General features: G+C 50.0%; 1 protein-coding gene across 3 annotated transcripts in view; it reads left to right on the top strand.

Annotated features, from left to right (window-relative positions):
* Window positions 1-13,185: 13,185 nt before the first annotated feature.
* CAPZB (capping actin protein of muscle Z-line subunit beta) overlaps window positions 13,186-14,889 on the top strand; it is a 127,419-nt gene continuing 125,715 nt past the window's right edge. Inside the window, exon 1 of one of the 3 annotated variants that reach the window (XM_032863600.1) lies at window positions 13,186-13,360. In XM_032863600.1, coding sequence (XP_032719491.1) covers window positions 13,358-13,360 — 3 coding nt within the window. In that variant the 5' untranslated portion in view covers window positions 13,186-13,357. Of the gene's footprint in view, window positions 13,361-14,524; window positions 14,635-14,889 lie in introns of those variants that run through there. The other 2 variants (XM_032863598.1, XM_032863599.1) reach the window with 2 other exon arrangements.

Below are 14,889 nucleotides of genomic sequence, written 5' to 3'. Positions count from 1 at the left end.
AAATTGCAAAGTAATTTAACTGCATTGCAGAAAGATTAATCGCTAGAGGGGGAAAAAAATCCTTCCAAATCTCCCCACACGATGATGATCATATTTATAGGGTTCCTTTCGGTCCTCTGCACATGCATGTTGATAAATTATAATCTCTATGGGCATATATCTTATAACCCACATCTTCTGTGTATCATAAAGATTTTTCTGGGGGCGCCTGGGTGGCTCAGTGGGTTAAAGCCTCTGCTTTCGGCTCAGGTCATGATCCCAGGGTCCTGGGATCGAGCCCCGCATCGGGCTCTCTGCTCAGCGGGGAGCCTGCTTCTTCCTCTCTCTCTGCCTGCTTCTCTGCCTACTTGTGATCTCTCTCTGTCAAATAAATAAATAAAATCTTTAAAAAAAAAGACTTTTCTGTGTCATCATATTCCTTGTATCGTTTTCAATAATTGTAAAATATTCAACTGGCCACTGTCACTATAATTCATTGGACTATCCCCTTATTTTTGTATTTCTTAGGATGTTTCCAACTTCTTTCAGAATGATGCTGGAATAGGTGTCCTGATGCACATAAGTCTCCAATGCTCCCTCAATTTTTTTGTGTGGCAGAGAGCATTAGCTCCGAAGGCAGGAAGACCTGGGTTTAAATCCTGAGCCTTCTTCGCTTGGTGGCTACATGAACTCCAGTGAGATTATTCATCTCCCTGGGCGCCGATTTTTTAATCAATAAAATGGGAACAATAATATCTGCCTTTCTGGGCTGGATATTTGTAAATTACCTCCCAACTGCCTAAGACGGAGGAAATGTACAAGGAATTATGAAACTATTATATATTTTAAAAATTATTTAATTAAAAATTAAATTAAATTAAATTAAACATTAATTTTGGGGGCACCTGGGTGGCTCAGTGGGTTAAGTGACCAACTCTTGATTTTGGCTCAGGTCATGATCTCAGGGTCGTGAGATCGAGCCCCACATCAGGCTTCTTGCTGAGCGTGGAACTTGCTTGAGATTCTCTCTCGTCCTCTCCCTCTGCTCCTCCCCCCTCTAAAAATATGTATGTATAATTATTTTTAGGAAGTTCAATTATTGGTAGTCTTGCTAGTCAGAGGACCTTCAAATTTTGAGAAGTTTCCTGATTTGTTTATGCTAATGAGCGTCTTGGCCAGTCGCCCTTGATTGGACCAGGATCCCCATAGGCTTAGATGCTAGGGGGTCATGGGTCCCTAAGTGGGGGCCGTGGGACACTTGGGGAGGCGCTAGGGGAAGCAGCAGAAAAGGCTAGGGAGCTGGGTGGGAGGGAGATCTGTCCTTCCCCTACTAACCAAATGCACAATCCTCCCCTTAGGGTTACTTCCCAGAGCTCTTCTCTTCCCACAATCATGGGTGGTGTGACAACTGAAAACAGGAACGTCAAAGTGAGGGCAGAGGAGAAATTAGGAGGTGCTGGTAAGATGCACTTTCCTACCGGAGTTGGCAGCTGTGGGCATACAGTTAAGGCACTGGCATTTGGAATTCTGCCCCCCTGGGGGGTTTTCGTCCCACCTGAGCTACTGAGAGCAAATCATCAAACCTCAGTGAGCTCTGTTTTCCTTGTTGGTTAAATGTCCACGTGGAATTATGAAGCTCACGTCATAAAGAAACCACAGCTTTCCTCCCCAGGCAGGGAGCACCTGTTGCGTACCAGGTTCCAAGGTGGGCCGTTAGTGTGCATGCCCCTCTCCGGATGTCACAATAGCTCCCAAAAGTGGGCATCGTTATTTTCACTTTACAAGGAGGAAGTCGGGGGCGGGGTGCGAAGGCCCTTGGTTACCCCCGGGCTCCCCACTGCTTTATAAACCGAAAGCCCCGGACTGTTGTAATTTGTTGTTATGGTTCTCTGGAGCTCTTCTCAGCCCGTTCCCTGGAGGTTTCTGTTAGAAAGTTCTAGAGGACTGCACAGTACATTGAACAGATTGATTTGACTTATCCTTATTGTACACCTGCTGTGTGCTAAGCACGGTGCTGCGAATTCAGCAGGGGACGCCAGCAGACAAATCACCCTCAAAGAGGATACACTTTTGCGTGGGAAAACCGACAAATAAACCCAAAATGAATATGCCCTGTGCTAAGCACTGGGGAGGAAAATTAAACAGAGAAGGGGGTTGAGTGTGCTTTCATGTCCAATGGTCATAGAGGGGTCTGCGATCGGGTAACAGCTGTGGTCAGCAGCAAGGCAGTAGTGTCTATCCCCAGGAATATGATCTGTGCTCATCCCTGAAACTCCAGTCCCCAGCAGAAGTTCTGGCTCCTGGTAGGTAGGTACTCCATAAATATCTGGTGAATGAGTGAATGAACAGCATGGTGTCAGATGTGCTGGGGAAATGTCCATTTTAGGGCAGGTCTGGGCTTTCTGATTCCATTCCTACCAGCCGGCACTTACAGACCTTCCGTGTGCCAGGCACACCTTTCCCTTAGAGCTTCCAATCCAGCAGTCTAAAAGAGGAGGGAGAGAGTGAGAGAGATAAAGGACTGAAGAGAACAAGGGAAGAGTGAGGGGTTAAGCGCAAAGAATAAGAGTTTCAGGGTCAGGAAGGGGTTCAGCAAGTGTATTGCCTGACTTTTTTTTCTTGGTGCAAAAAATAGCTAGTTCTGCTTTTTGGACTGGGACTCGCTGAGTCAGGGGTTCAAAGAGAACAGCATGAGGATGGGAGGGGCAGATGTCCTCTGCGGCAGATGGTGATGCCCCAGGGACCGCCTGTGGCCTTGAAGATGCTTCCCTCCACCCCCTCTGGCTCAGAAATCAAGGTCAGGGGCAGACAACCAAGCTCAGTTCCCTAGGGGTCCCAATCCCAGCCTCTCAACCAGGCCAGCCCTTCCCAACAACATCACCCGTGTTCCACCCTTGGACTCCACACCAGGCTCAGCGGAGTCTCAGAGGCCAAGGGTGTGAGAAGAATCATCCCGGCATCTGTTATTCACCATTATTTCCATTCTTTTGGTCACGTTTCCTCCTTAGCTCTGAAGACGCTGGGTCAGTGTTCCTTTCCGCACAAACGAGACCATTCTGCCCGGGCCTTTGTTCGGCCTCACAAAATAAGAGAATCATTATGAAAAGAATGGATTTTGTATTTCATCTTTACCCCAGATGACATTGCCTTGATCCCTAAAATAACTCCAGATCTCCTAGGTGGAACTGGTTTGTTCCTTTTCATCTTTCTATTTTGCAACTGTTTACAGAGACCATCACCATAGCGATATTATCAGAGCAGGTCAAATGAAACTCCAAACCCTTGGGTTGTTATTGGTTTTTCCTTTGTACCTCGGAACATGACTTTTTCACCCCAAACCAGCTCTTTCATTTCTTAGAAGCACTTAAGTTCTCCGCTCCAAGTCAGAAGCAGCCCCTTCTAATTCCCAGCAGTGAAAATCACAGAGGCAGTCCACACCAGGACGAGGGGTAGAAGTGTTTGAACTCAGTTTCCAAACTGGAAATCGTATTTACCAGAAATCTCCTTTCCTTCAGATAAAACTGGGGTCAGAGTTTCAGGGTGTTGAAAGAGACACTAAATAAACTAAAAATCTGAAGGACCTTTGGTGTGTGGTCCAAGGAACACGGCTACAGAGCTCAGCAAATAAACAGCTGGTGTGGGGTGAGCCTTTAGCAAATGCTTATCTTCTCCACTATTTTCCTTTAATAATCATCATCTTGGACAAGAGCCTTTATTATAGAATTCTTGTGCACTGCCAGTGGGGTTGTGAATTTGTATGACTTTGCTAATCGAGAATTTGGCAATAGGGAGGAAAGACCTTGACAACGCGCCCTTCCTTTGATGCTAACATCTACTTGTGGGTTCTAAAGAAATAATGAAGGATGTGACCAGAGGAGTACACACAAAGACATTCGTTCCTGATAATGGTGAAACATTGGGGCGCCTGGGTGGCTCAGTGGGTTAAGCCTCTGCCTTTGGCTCAGGTCACGGTCTCAGGGTGCTGGGATAGAGCCCCGCATTGGGCTTTCTGCTCAGCAGGGAGCCTGCTTCCCCCCCACACCCTGCCTGCCTCTCTGCCTACTTATGATCTCTGTCTGTCAAATAAATAAAATCTTTAAAAAAATTTTGTTGTTGGAGAATCTTTAATAATGTGTAAAATATTCATGATGTGTTATTAGGTGAGGAAAAAGCAGGTTACAAAAATATGCCATTTAAAAAAAGATTTTATTTATTTATTTGACAGAGAGAGAGACAGGGAGAGAGAGAGGGAATACAAGTAGGGGTAGTGGGAGAGGGAGAAGCAGGGTTCCTGCCGAGCAGGGAGCCCAATGTGGAGCTTGATCCTAGGACCCCAAGATCATGACCTGAACTGAAGGTAGACGCTTAACAACTGAGCCATCCAGGCACCCCAAAATATGCCATTTTTGTAAAATATTTATATATGTGCAAAAGACAAAAAGATTGGAAGGATAGGTTCTATAAAAAGACAGTAGTGATGGTTTCTTGGGTTTCTTTCTTTCTTTCTTTTTTTTCTGGTGCTTGTATCTGTAATTTTTCTAAAACGGGCAGGTATTTCTGTAGGGGGATGCTTCAAATGCTATTTTGAAGAATAATAAGCCATCATGCCTTTTCAAATCATCTCTCTGATGGTCTTACTGGGCAGAAACAGAGTCTTATTCCCGGAGCCTCCTTGCCTAAAACTCATGAGATAGGAGGTCCTCAATGATCTCTTACTGTGGTTGGAATAATGAATTCACTGTAGGGTCGTGGAACCCATAAATATTTAATCACCATGGGTTTTCCTCCTACTTGGAGTTTAAGGTCACAGATACTCAAGGCTGACATTAACTAGGTGTCAAATGCGTGGACAGTATAATAAGATTGGCAAATGTGTTTACAAAATACCAAGACTCGTCTGATGTTTGGTGAGAACAGTGAAGACTGTTGGGGCGTGGGGGAGAAGTATGAAGAGTGGAACTACGATAGCATGCTATATGCCACGAGTTGATTGCTTATCTTCTTTAAATCTCACAACAACTGTATGTGGTAGGCACGACATCCCCATTTTATAGCTGCGGAAACCAGGATATGGAGGTTCGGTCACCTGACCTTTCAACATCATGGGGAGAAAGAAGATGCTTTTATTCACCAGAAAGCCCAGTTTATGATTGGAACGGTGGAGGTAGGAAGGGAGAGTGGATGGAGAAGGACGACGTCTACTTGTATGGCATGGTCCCAAGAGGTTTTGTTTTGTTTTGTTTTGTTTTGTTTTGTTTTGTTTTGTTTTTGACCAGACTGGTAAATATTTAGTTTGCTGGCTAGGGAAACGGAGAATAATTTTAACTACCCACCTTGGAGCCCTTGGGGATGATGTTGATTTCAAATGAGGATTCTAGAGTGTTGTTATAATCAATCTCACTCACCTGTGGCAAGTAGCGGAAGCTTTGCGGTAATATATAGCACAAATGTGCCAGAGGGTAAATTATACAGAACCCTAGAGTCTATCCTTGCTATGATCATCACTCAAAAACATCTAGACTACCTACCTCTTTGTTTGGGGGTGGTGTGGAAGAGTGGGAAAAGCATAGGCTTTGGGGTCAGACAGACCTCTGTGTTCAAACCTCTGCTCACCATCCGTGTAGCTGTGTGGTCTTTGTCTTGACTCCCTAGCTCTACCTGGAGATAGCCATGGAACCTTCACATGTTTAGGGAAATCCTGCCTCAATCGGTCGTCCCAAACATCTCTTGCTGTACTGGAAGCTATCACGGGAGCTCCTTCGACCTGTGTTAGTCAGGATCATGCTAGCTGCTGAAACAAACAGCCCCAGACTCTTAGTGGCTTATGACCACACAGGTTGATTTTCTCCCTGAGACAGTCTGATCTGATGTTTCAGGGGACTGTGCTGGGAGGGGATTCAGGCTTCATCCACACTGGAGTCCTCCCTCACGTGCTCTGCATATTCAACTAGCAGACGAACAAAGAGAGAGAGATTGAGAGTATGGCACAGGTCACAAGTGGGTTTTAAGGGCCGTACCTGGAGGTGGGTCCGCTCACTTCCTCCCACATTTCAATGGACAAACCCGGCCGTATGACCACGACCTCCCTCAAGGGATGCTAGGAAACACAGACTATATTTGAGCCCAGGAAGAAGTTTTCTAGATCCATATAGGCTTTAAGTGGGGCCAGACCTTACAGAATCTGGGATCAAGGATATCTGATCTTGTCCAGCTGTTTTAAGGTGTGAAATAGGCAGCACCAATGAATGTTAGAAATGGACAACATTGCACTGAACCTACAGATCATCAAAATGAACATCTTAACAGTACAGAGTCTTCCAATCCATGAAAAGGGTACATCTATTTATTTAGCAACTTAATTTCTCTTAGCAAAGTTTTCTAGTTTTCAGGGTACACAGGACTTGTGTATCTTTCATTAAATGGATCCTTAAGGGGTTTTTTTTGTGTTTTGATGTTATGGTAAATGTTGTGTGTGTTGTGTGTGTGTGTGTGTTTAAAGATTTATTTATTTGGTAGAGAGAGTGAGAGAGAGCGAGCACCAGGGGAGGGGTAGAGGGAGAAGAAAATCTTAAGCTAAGCAGACTCCACACTGGGCACAGAGCCCCCCACATGGGGCTCGATTTAATGACCGTAAGATCACCACCTGGGCCAAAATCGAGTCAGTTGCTCAACCAACTGCACCACCCAGGGGCCCCAGTAAATGGTTTGTTCGCTTGTTTATATATGTAAGTAATCTCTATGCCCAACGTGGGACTCGAGCTCACGACCCTGAGATCAAGAGTCACATGCTCTACTGACTGAGCCAGGCAGGCGCCCAGGGAAATGGTAGTTTTTAAACATCTGATTTTCAGTTGTTCATTGATCTGATTCATTATTCCAGCATTTCACTAGACTGGTCTCTCAGTCCTGCCACTATACCGGCTCTTACGCCAATTCCGTGTCTGGTTCAGTTTCATTTCCAGCAGTGCAGTGTCCAATTGGAATTAGCTATGAGTGCAGGGGAGGAGTTGGGGTTTGCATCCTGGACAACTGTGCTTGGAGGTTTTCTGGCTCACCAGGTTTCGTTCACAGAGTACTGTGTCCCAGGTACGATGCTAGTTGTGAGTGAGGACTCACAGCCCCTGCCTCAAGGAGCCCGGAAAGTAGTAAGGGCAAATTGCAAGTATAAAGGTGTTCAGAGTACAAGGTTTCCAGAGGAACACAGAGCAGGAGGCCCCAAACGCAGCTTTTGAGGGGACTATCTGGGAAAACTACACAGGGGAAGGGTCAGCCTCAGACACATTGTAGAGGCCTATCCCAAGCCTGATGGGCAGCTGGCTGGCTAGTTTAACAAACTAAACATGAATTTTCCCAAATATGCATATAAAAACTCCAACAGCTGGCCCACATGTGAGAGGCCTTTCTGTAACTCTGAGCAAGACCCCACAGATGGTCAGAATACAAATAGTTCTGGTCCAGCAGAAGGCAGCTGTGAGTTCTCCTAGGTACCTTCTAGAAAAGCCAAAACAAAAGCCCTAAGAGGATGGTGTCCAAACTCAGACCAAGATATCCTCTTGGCACTGACTTTGGGGATGTGTTTAAAAAGAACTGGATTGCTAGTGGTCTGTTTACCTTCCCACGTCTTGCTACATGTTCTTTCAAGATGCTAAGGGGTGGAAAAGTTGATGTAAGCTGTCTAGCCAAGACTACCTCCTCTACAAACCACACAGTGTTCTGTCTTCAAAGGAAATCAGGATTTTGTTTTGCCTGTATCCAGTCCTGCTTAGGGTTCCAATGACTAGAAATTTCTGAGCCCCAAAAGGAGCCTATTTCATTGCTTTGCATGAGTTTACCCAGAATGCATGGCTGTATGACCATCTTTGGGTTTTTTATTTTTTTTCTATTCTCCAGCATCCCCTTCTCTTTCATTTTGTAACAGTACCCCGATTTCCCCCACCACCAAGGAAACAGTTCTCCTCCCTCATGATCAGTGTGGTGAAGGGTTAGAAGCTAATTCTAGGGTTCTCTTGTGTCCCCAAAGACATGGTAGAACATCTAGAACCACGGTTAGTAATCCAAGAAGATCCCCAACTCAGGAAGCAGGCTCAGGCTTGTTAAATCAGAGGTGATTTGGGGCTGAGTGAGCCCCAGTCCCCTGTGCCTTTATGAACCCACATTTCCAGCTGTGGGGATTTAATCAAAGAAGGAAGGAGAGAAGCCACATTGGGCAAGCTTCTGGGTAATGCCTGCTTTTAAGGTGTGCTGTATTAGCTGGTGAGCATCACAAAAGATTCAGTGTACAGGGGAAGACGGTCTCCCTGAGGTCCTTGGGATTGTTTCTTCTTTCCCTGAGTGATAGTACAATTTGGCTCAGAGCTTCCCTCCTACCCTGCCTCAATTCAGCAAACACTTATGGACACCTACTCTGTGTAAGTTGCCTTGCTATGGGCTGGAATGTAGTAGCATCATCTTTTGGCATTGGCAAAGCACTCTCCTATATATGACCTCAGTTTAGGGATTCTCAGAACAGACTCTGAGTCAGAAAGACCAGAGTGAGGATGGATTCATCCAGGCATTTTCTGTGTGACCTTAGGCAAGTCATTTCTGTGCCTCTGCTTCCTTTTCTATAAAATAATAATAGAAATTCCTAGCTCACAGGATTGTTGGGAGGAATCAATGAGGCAATACACGGAAAGAGCTTAGCACATAGTAAGCATTCATTTAAAAGTAACCGTACTTTATTTGTTGTTCTTGGGCCACATAGACACACAATAATCAGTCCTATGATGTCGATAGGACAATCTCATTTCTTAGACGTCCACTGAATACCTATTATGTTCTAGGTGCTGGAGAGCCATAGTAACCAAAGGAACACTTAGATACAGAAAAGGAGGCATCAAAGGAAACTCCGGGGAAACGAGAGAACCAAGAGGGGTGCATCAAGGAGACTGGCCAATGCAGCAAACACTAAGGAGTCAGCTGTGAACTGAGGCCCCACAGCGACCACTGGCTTCTGCAACATGGAGTCTCCAGGTCGGCGGGTGGAGGCAGAAGCTGGACCCAGACTGACTTGAGAAACTGGAGTTAATGTGGGAGCAGCAGCTGCAGAGAGCTCTCACAACATTTTGATGTGAAGGGGAGCAAGCAAATGGGGAGGTGGCTGTAGGGAGACGTGGGATCAAGGAGCTTTTTTTTGCTGAAACAACAAAAATCCTTGTGTCTTAGGATACAAGATATTGGGGCGTATTATGCTAAACAGGTGGGAATGATCCAGTACAGAGGGAAAAACAGATGACGAAGGACAGAGAGATCTAGGGTGCAAGCAGAGGCATCCGCTCTGATAGGTGCACAAAAGCTGGAAAGCCGAGAAGGTGGGTAAGGGTGTGGAGCAGGTGGTAGAGCAGAGAGTTCTGTGAAGTAAGAGGCAGGTGCATCTGCTTAGAGTGAAGCATGAGAAGGGGCACGGGTGGGAGACTGAAAGATCACCCTGGCACGGTAGCAAGGGGAACTGAAGATCGTGGAGAAGTAGAGCAGGGTTGCTAGCCAGGGCTCATTTGAAATCTGGGGGCATCAAACTAAAGGACGCCGGTCACTTTCCATTTCCCAGCAACGTTCAGATGTTCCGAAGCAGAGTGTTGGAGACTAGCTGGGCTTACCTGGGTTTGCGAAAGTTAGAGGAAAAGAGAGGGACAATGGGTTAGTGGTTTTTGCAAGGAGGCGGGTGCGGTGATCATGGCTAAGCTGGGTGAGGAGGGAAGTGAGCTTGAGAGGGAGAATAAAGACAAGGATCGGGCAGGGTCAAAGGTTTGTGGGGCCTGACAACGTTGAAGAAATGCTTGTGTGTGCCACTATAGTAATGAGGTTCAAGTCAGACTTGAGGTATGAGACTGTGTTTTCTGAGACAGTGCAATTATGGGTGAGAGCAAGCCCAGGGTAAGACCCTGGGAGTGGATACCCGGGGTGGAAGGAAGGAAAAACTCATTGGTAGGGAAGAAATCAGGGAGGAGTCAAGACTATTTTTGATGGATTATGCATATGGATGCTGAAGTCATAAAAAAAGATACAGGAGGGGAGGAAGTTAGGTCATGAGAGCAAAAAGGAGGGGTGGTGACAGGTGGAAAATATGACAGCATGAACCTCAAGAGGGGTTGGGTTTTGGGAAAGAGGAGGGGAGGAGAAACAATACTAAAAATATTTATGGTCCTTGTCTACCTACCCACAGCCCCTGGTGGGCAGCCACGTGTAATGCCCACAGTCCCCACATGCATGGCCATGGTTGACTAGTCACAGGTAGGGTCCAACCTGTGGGGACCCAATTTGTGGACCAGCCGGGGACCTGTCCAATGAGCTGTCATCATTAAAACAGGAGATGGGGCCATTGGATTCTGTTGCGATTTGAAGTAGGAAACACAATAATCTGAAGTAGGAAACAAAAATAATTTGCCAGTTAATAGAGTGAGCTGATGCAGAAAAAGAGGGGGCAGGATGGACCCAAGGCAGGCTGAAATGTTGAGGGAATCGTGCTATGAACAAGCTGACGATGCAGGACTGCAAAGAAGGAACGAGCAGGTGCATCCAAAGCAGCAGAAATGGGGCTGCGGGAGAGCGATGGTGTAGCCTGTCCCCGCACCCTCTTCCATGATATAACTTAACTTTCAAAACAGGGAACTTAACTTTTCAAGCAGAGACGCAACGGGATCAGACCTAGGGTTATGTATAAGGGCTTTGGCTGGCTTTGAACTCATTAGTTAAGTGATCTCGAGCAAATGACTTAACCTCTGTGTGCCTCAGTTCCCTCATCTGTGAAATGGGACTAATAGCACTGACCTCACAAGGTGGCAGTGAGGACCAGATGAGACTATACAGATAATGCATTTTGAACAGCAAGGTTCCCTGTCAATCTTATTTTCTACGAATAAAAAGTTCAAGGGTTCTTTCTTTCCCAGATCTTTCCCTCATGCCTTGATCCCCCGCCTTCTAGGAGGTATACCACGTTCTCTTGGCGAGACCTCCCAGGTCACGCCTTCTCTGTCTCCTTGCTGGTTCCTCTTTACCACCTCGACCTCTTCTCCTATGAACTCACCAGATGTCTTGTACTCTTAAGTACCTTAAAATGTCATTTATTAACTGACAGTTCTCATAGCAACTCCAACCTCTTCTGATTACTTACATTTCCATTCGCATCTCCAATAGGCATCCCAGACAGAGACCTTGCCTCGAACTGACTCTTACAATCCCCCACCAAAACCAAACCAAACCAAATCCTGCTTCTCCTACAATCTTCCACAGACCGGTAAATGGCAAATCCTTCCAGTGCTGATCAAGCCAAACCTCTTAGCATCATCCCTGACTCCTTCCTTCTTCTCATGCCCACCATCAAGCCAACAGCAAATATCCAGAATGGGATCTTCCCTTGCCACCTCTGTGGCTACTACCCTCGTGTAAGCTGTGTCCACTCTGCTGTGTGGCTTTCAGTGTACCTCTTTCTACTTCTGTTTTGAGGATTAAATGAACTACTATCTGTAAAGTGCTTAACAGTGTTCATCGCATAGGAAGCCCCATTTAAGTGCTTTTTAAATAAATAATAGATGCCTTAAATAGCTTTCTACTGGCCCTAGCCCCCTACAGTCCATTCGGGACACAGCAGCCTCCTGATCCTTTTCCAGCCTAGGCCCCATCCTGTCCCTGCTGGGCGCTTCTCTGACCTCAGCTTCCACCAGTTTTCTCCTGCTCAATCTGGGCCAGCCACCTTGGACTTCTCGGTCCATGAACACACCAGGGACTGCCCCCATTGGGTCTGTGCCCTTGCTGGTTCTTGTGCCTCCCTCTGATCAGATGTTACTTTCTAAATTAGCCCGCCCTGGGGCCCCACTTCCCTAATCGGCCTGGCAATTCCCCCACCCTGAGTCTCCTCCACATCTCTAATCACGACCTGACCCTCTGTTTACTTCATAGCTGATGGTATCCCCTCCAACTGTTCAAGCTCTGCAAAGGCATGCACTGGGACTGTCAAGTTTGCCGCTCTATTCTTAGAGCCCAAACAGTGCTCAGTACACAGCAGGTGCTCAATAAATGCTTATCAAGTGCGAGAATTCCTAAGTGGCACTCCCTTCTCTGAATTCCCATAACACAAGCCTTAAACACTCACTTGAATCCATTTTTATGCCACTGGCAGCTTTTGACTACGAGGTCCCCTAGGATGGGGGCCTAGGACACAGCCTGGTGTGTGGTCGTAATTCCACCATTTGTGCAACCCTTTACAGTTTACAATCCCCTCACGGGTGACCTGATTTGATTCTCAGGAGAGTGAGCAAGCCAGGCAAGGCAGGTTATTATCTGCAAGGCTAGAATCCCGGTTCTCCTGCCTTCTAGACCAAGCTCAACGGCTATTTGTTGAATGGAGAGAGAGTGAGAGAGGAGAAATTGGGGGAAAAAAAGGACTTTAAGTCACTCTGTGGAGTGAGGCAGCCCCACTGGGCAAATGGGCTGGTTCCCTGTAACACATCTCGCAAACGCCTAGGATTTATTGATGCAGTTTTCTAATCTCTACCTGTGTGGTCCACACAACTCTCCTGCAGCAGGTAGCAGAAGATGCTCTGGGGGCATCTTCCTGTCTCGGGCACCTCTGCTTTCTTTCGGTGCGACCAACAAGGCCTGGTATAGAGCGGGTGCTCAGTGGGTGGTGCGGCCCGAGACTCCTTTAGAGATCAGGCTCAGGTGCAGCGACTTCTTCCTGTCGCTGCACCTTCCTTGCTTCCTTGCTCCCCACCTAGCAAGCAGCAGCGCCGGAACCCACCCTCGGGTTCGGGCGGCCTCGGTCTCCGGGATGGGTCCGCCCCGCGGCAGCTCTAGTTCCGGATCCGCGCGGGAAAGCGCGTGCACCGGGCGGGGCGGGGAGGGCGGGCAGGGCCCGACACCTCCCAGCCCGAGCGCCTTCCCGGTCCCCGCCTGGGAGATCCGCGCGCACGGTCCCCCAGCCACCCCCGCCTCTGCAGCCCCAGGGCCGGAGGTGGGGCGTGGGTGCGGGCGGAAGCCCCCGTCCCCGCCCAGTCCTCGAGTCCCCGGCCGGCCCGCCCACCCCGCCAGCCGCCGGGCCCCGCCCCGCCCCGCTCACAAGCCCCGCCCCGCACTTCCCCCTTCGGCGCTCCTCCCCCCGCGCCGCGCTCCATACTTGGCGATCGCCGCGGCCCTGCGCGCTCATTGGCCGAGAGCCGGCGGCGTGGGGGCGGGCCCGGGCCCGGCCGGGGCGGGGAAGGAAGGTGGCGGCGGCCCGGCGCGGGGGGAGGGGGGCGCTGACCCGGATGTTCACTCCTGGGCACCCGGGGAAGTGGAAGCGCCGGGCCCTACTGCGGGGGGGAGAGCCACAGACGCCGGGACCGGGACCGCCGCCGCCGCCACCATGGTAAAGGCCCGACGTCACTCTCTCCCAGGCCCGGGGGCCCCGCCGGAGCTCGAGTCTCCCCTGCCCCCGCCGTCCCCCCACAGCCCCTGGCCCGAACAGGGTGGGTCCCCCGGGTGGGGGAGGGGCGGGGTCCCGGACCCAGGTGGACACCGTCGCTGCCGGCTCAGGAGGGGGCTGCCTGCACGAGCACCTGGGCTGGGCAGCGACCCTGCCTCCCTCTCCCAGCCCCCGCCCTTGGCTCAAGCTGGAGTCCCACTCTCCGCCTCTCGGTCAGGCGGGTCTCCCCCATAGCCCAAACTAGACCCTCCTGGACCCGTGATCCAGGCCCGGCACCCCTCTCCGGTGACCCAGGGTTGGTCCCCCTTCCTCTTTCCCACGGCCCGGGCTGGTCCCCTTTGCCCGTCCCCGCCGCGGGGGTAGGCCGTCGTTTCTCCCTCCCGTGGCCCAGACTGGGCTCCCCTCCCTGTGGTTCGGGTTAGGCCTGTCTCTTCTCCATGGTTTCTGTCTGGACCCCAGTCAACCCCTTCTCCAGTGGCCTCAGTCTCGATTTGTTTCCCCCGCTCTTCCGTGGCTTCAGCTTAAATCTTCTCTTCCCTCCTTGGCCTTAGTCTGGACCTCCCCCTCCTCCGCCCGCGGCCCTCGCCTAGACGTTAACCCCCGCCATCCCTTCCCCGGACTTCTCACCGCTCTTAGCGTAGCCTGCGTCAGCCCCGCTATCCTAGGTCCCGGGGTTTACCTTCCTTCCGGCGCCTTGGTCCCTGCCTTGCCCCGACCCAGATAGTTCCTCCCCTCTGCCCGGGGAGGACCTTTACCGCCTCTAGGCAGCGATGGGAGCTTTCCTGCCCGCGGGGGGCGGGTGGTGGTCCCGGGGCTGTGCCTTCGCAGGTGGAGGGTTGCCTCCTTCTGGGGAGGCCGCCGGCAGCGAGCGAGCGAGGGAAGGGCGGGCACCCGTGTGCCCTGAAGGCAGGAAGGCAGCGCCGCGCTCTGCGGGCCCTTTTCCGTGGCCACTGCCTCCTTGCCAAAGGTGCACTGCCTGCGGGATGCCGTGCCCGGGCCTGAGTCGCAACCGAGGGATGAGGGTCGGGGGAGCCGACAGGACAGGAATGAACGCACAATCGCCCTTGTGAGGCTGCAGCCCTTGGGGGGGCCGCTGGGCCACGAGGCCAACATACGGCCTGGACACGATGCACCCCAGCAGACGCAGCCTCCCTTTCCCCCTGAACTGTCAGCTCGTGAGGGTTGGAACTGCTGATTATGGAGGTACCTCGGATCAGGTGAGCGGAACTCGGAGAAGGACAGAGCTGGAGAGAGAGCGAGCCAGCTACTTCCACTCGTGGTGTTTGTTTTGATAATGAGCGAGGTGCTCTGGGGCTCTGTGACTGGCTTGAGATTTCACCGTCGCCTTCACCAGTGAGCCTGCCCTGCCTCCACTTTGCAGCCTTCTGTGGGGCAGGCTCACCACCCGGATTGGAAGGGCCAGAGGGCTTCTGCCTTACATGGTCAAGGAACCTTTGGAGATGGGCAAACAG

The sequence above is a fragment of the Lontra canadensis genome, unplaced genomic scaffold, assembly GCF_010015895.1.
Source record: "Lontra canadensis isolate GAN:19392208 unplaced genomic scaffold, GSC_riverotter_1.0 scaffold25, whole genome shotgun sequence".
Classification (NCBI taxonomy): domain Eukaryota; kingdom Metazoa; phylum Chordata; class Mammalia; order Carnivora; family Mustelidae; genus Lontra; species Lontra canadensis.
This window is presented reverse-complemented; position numbering and strand designations above follow the sequence as displayed.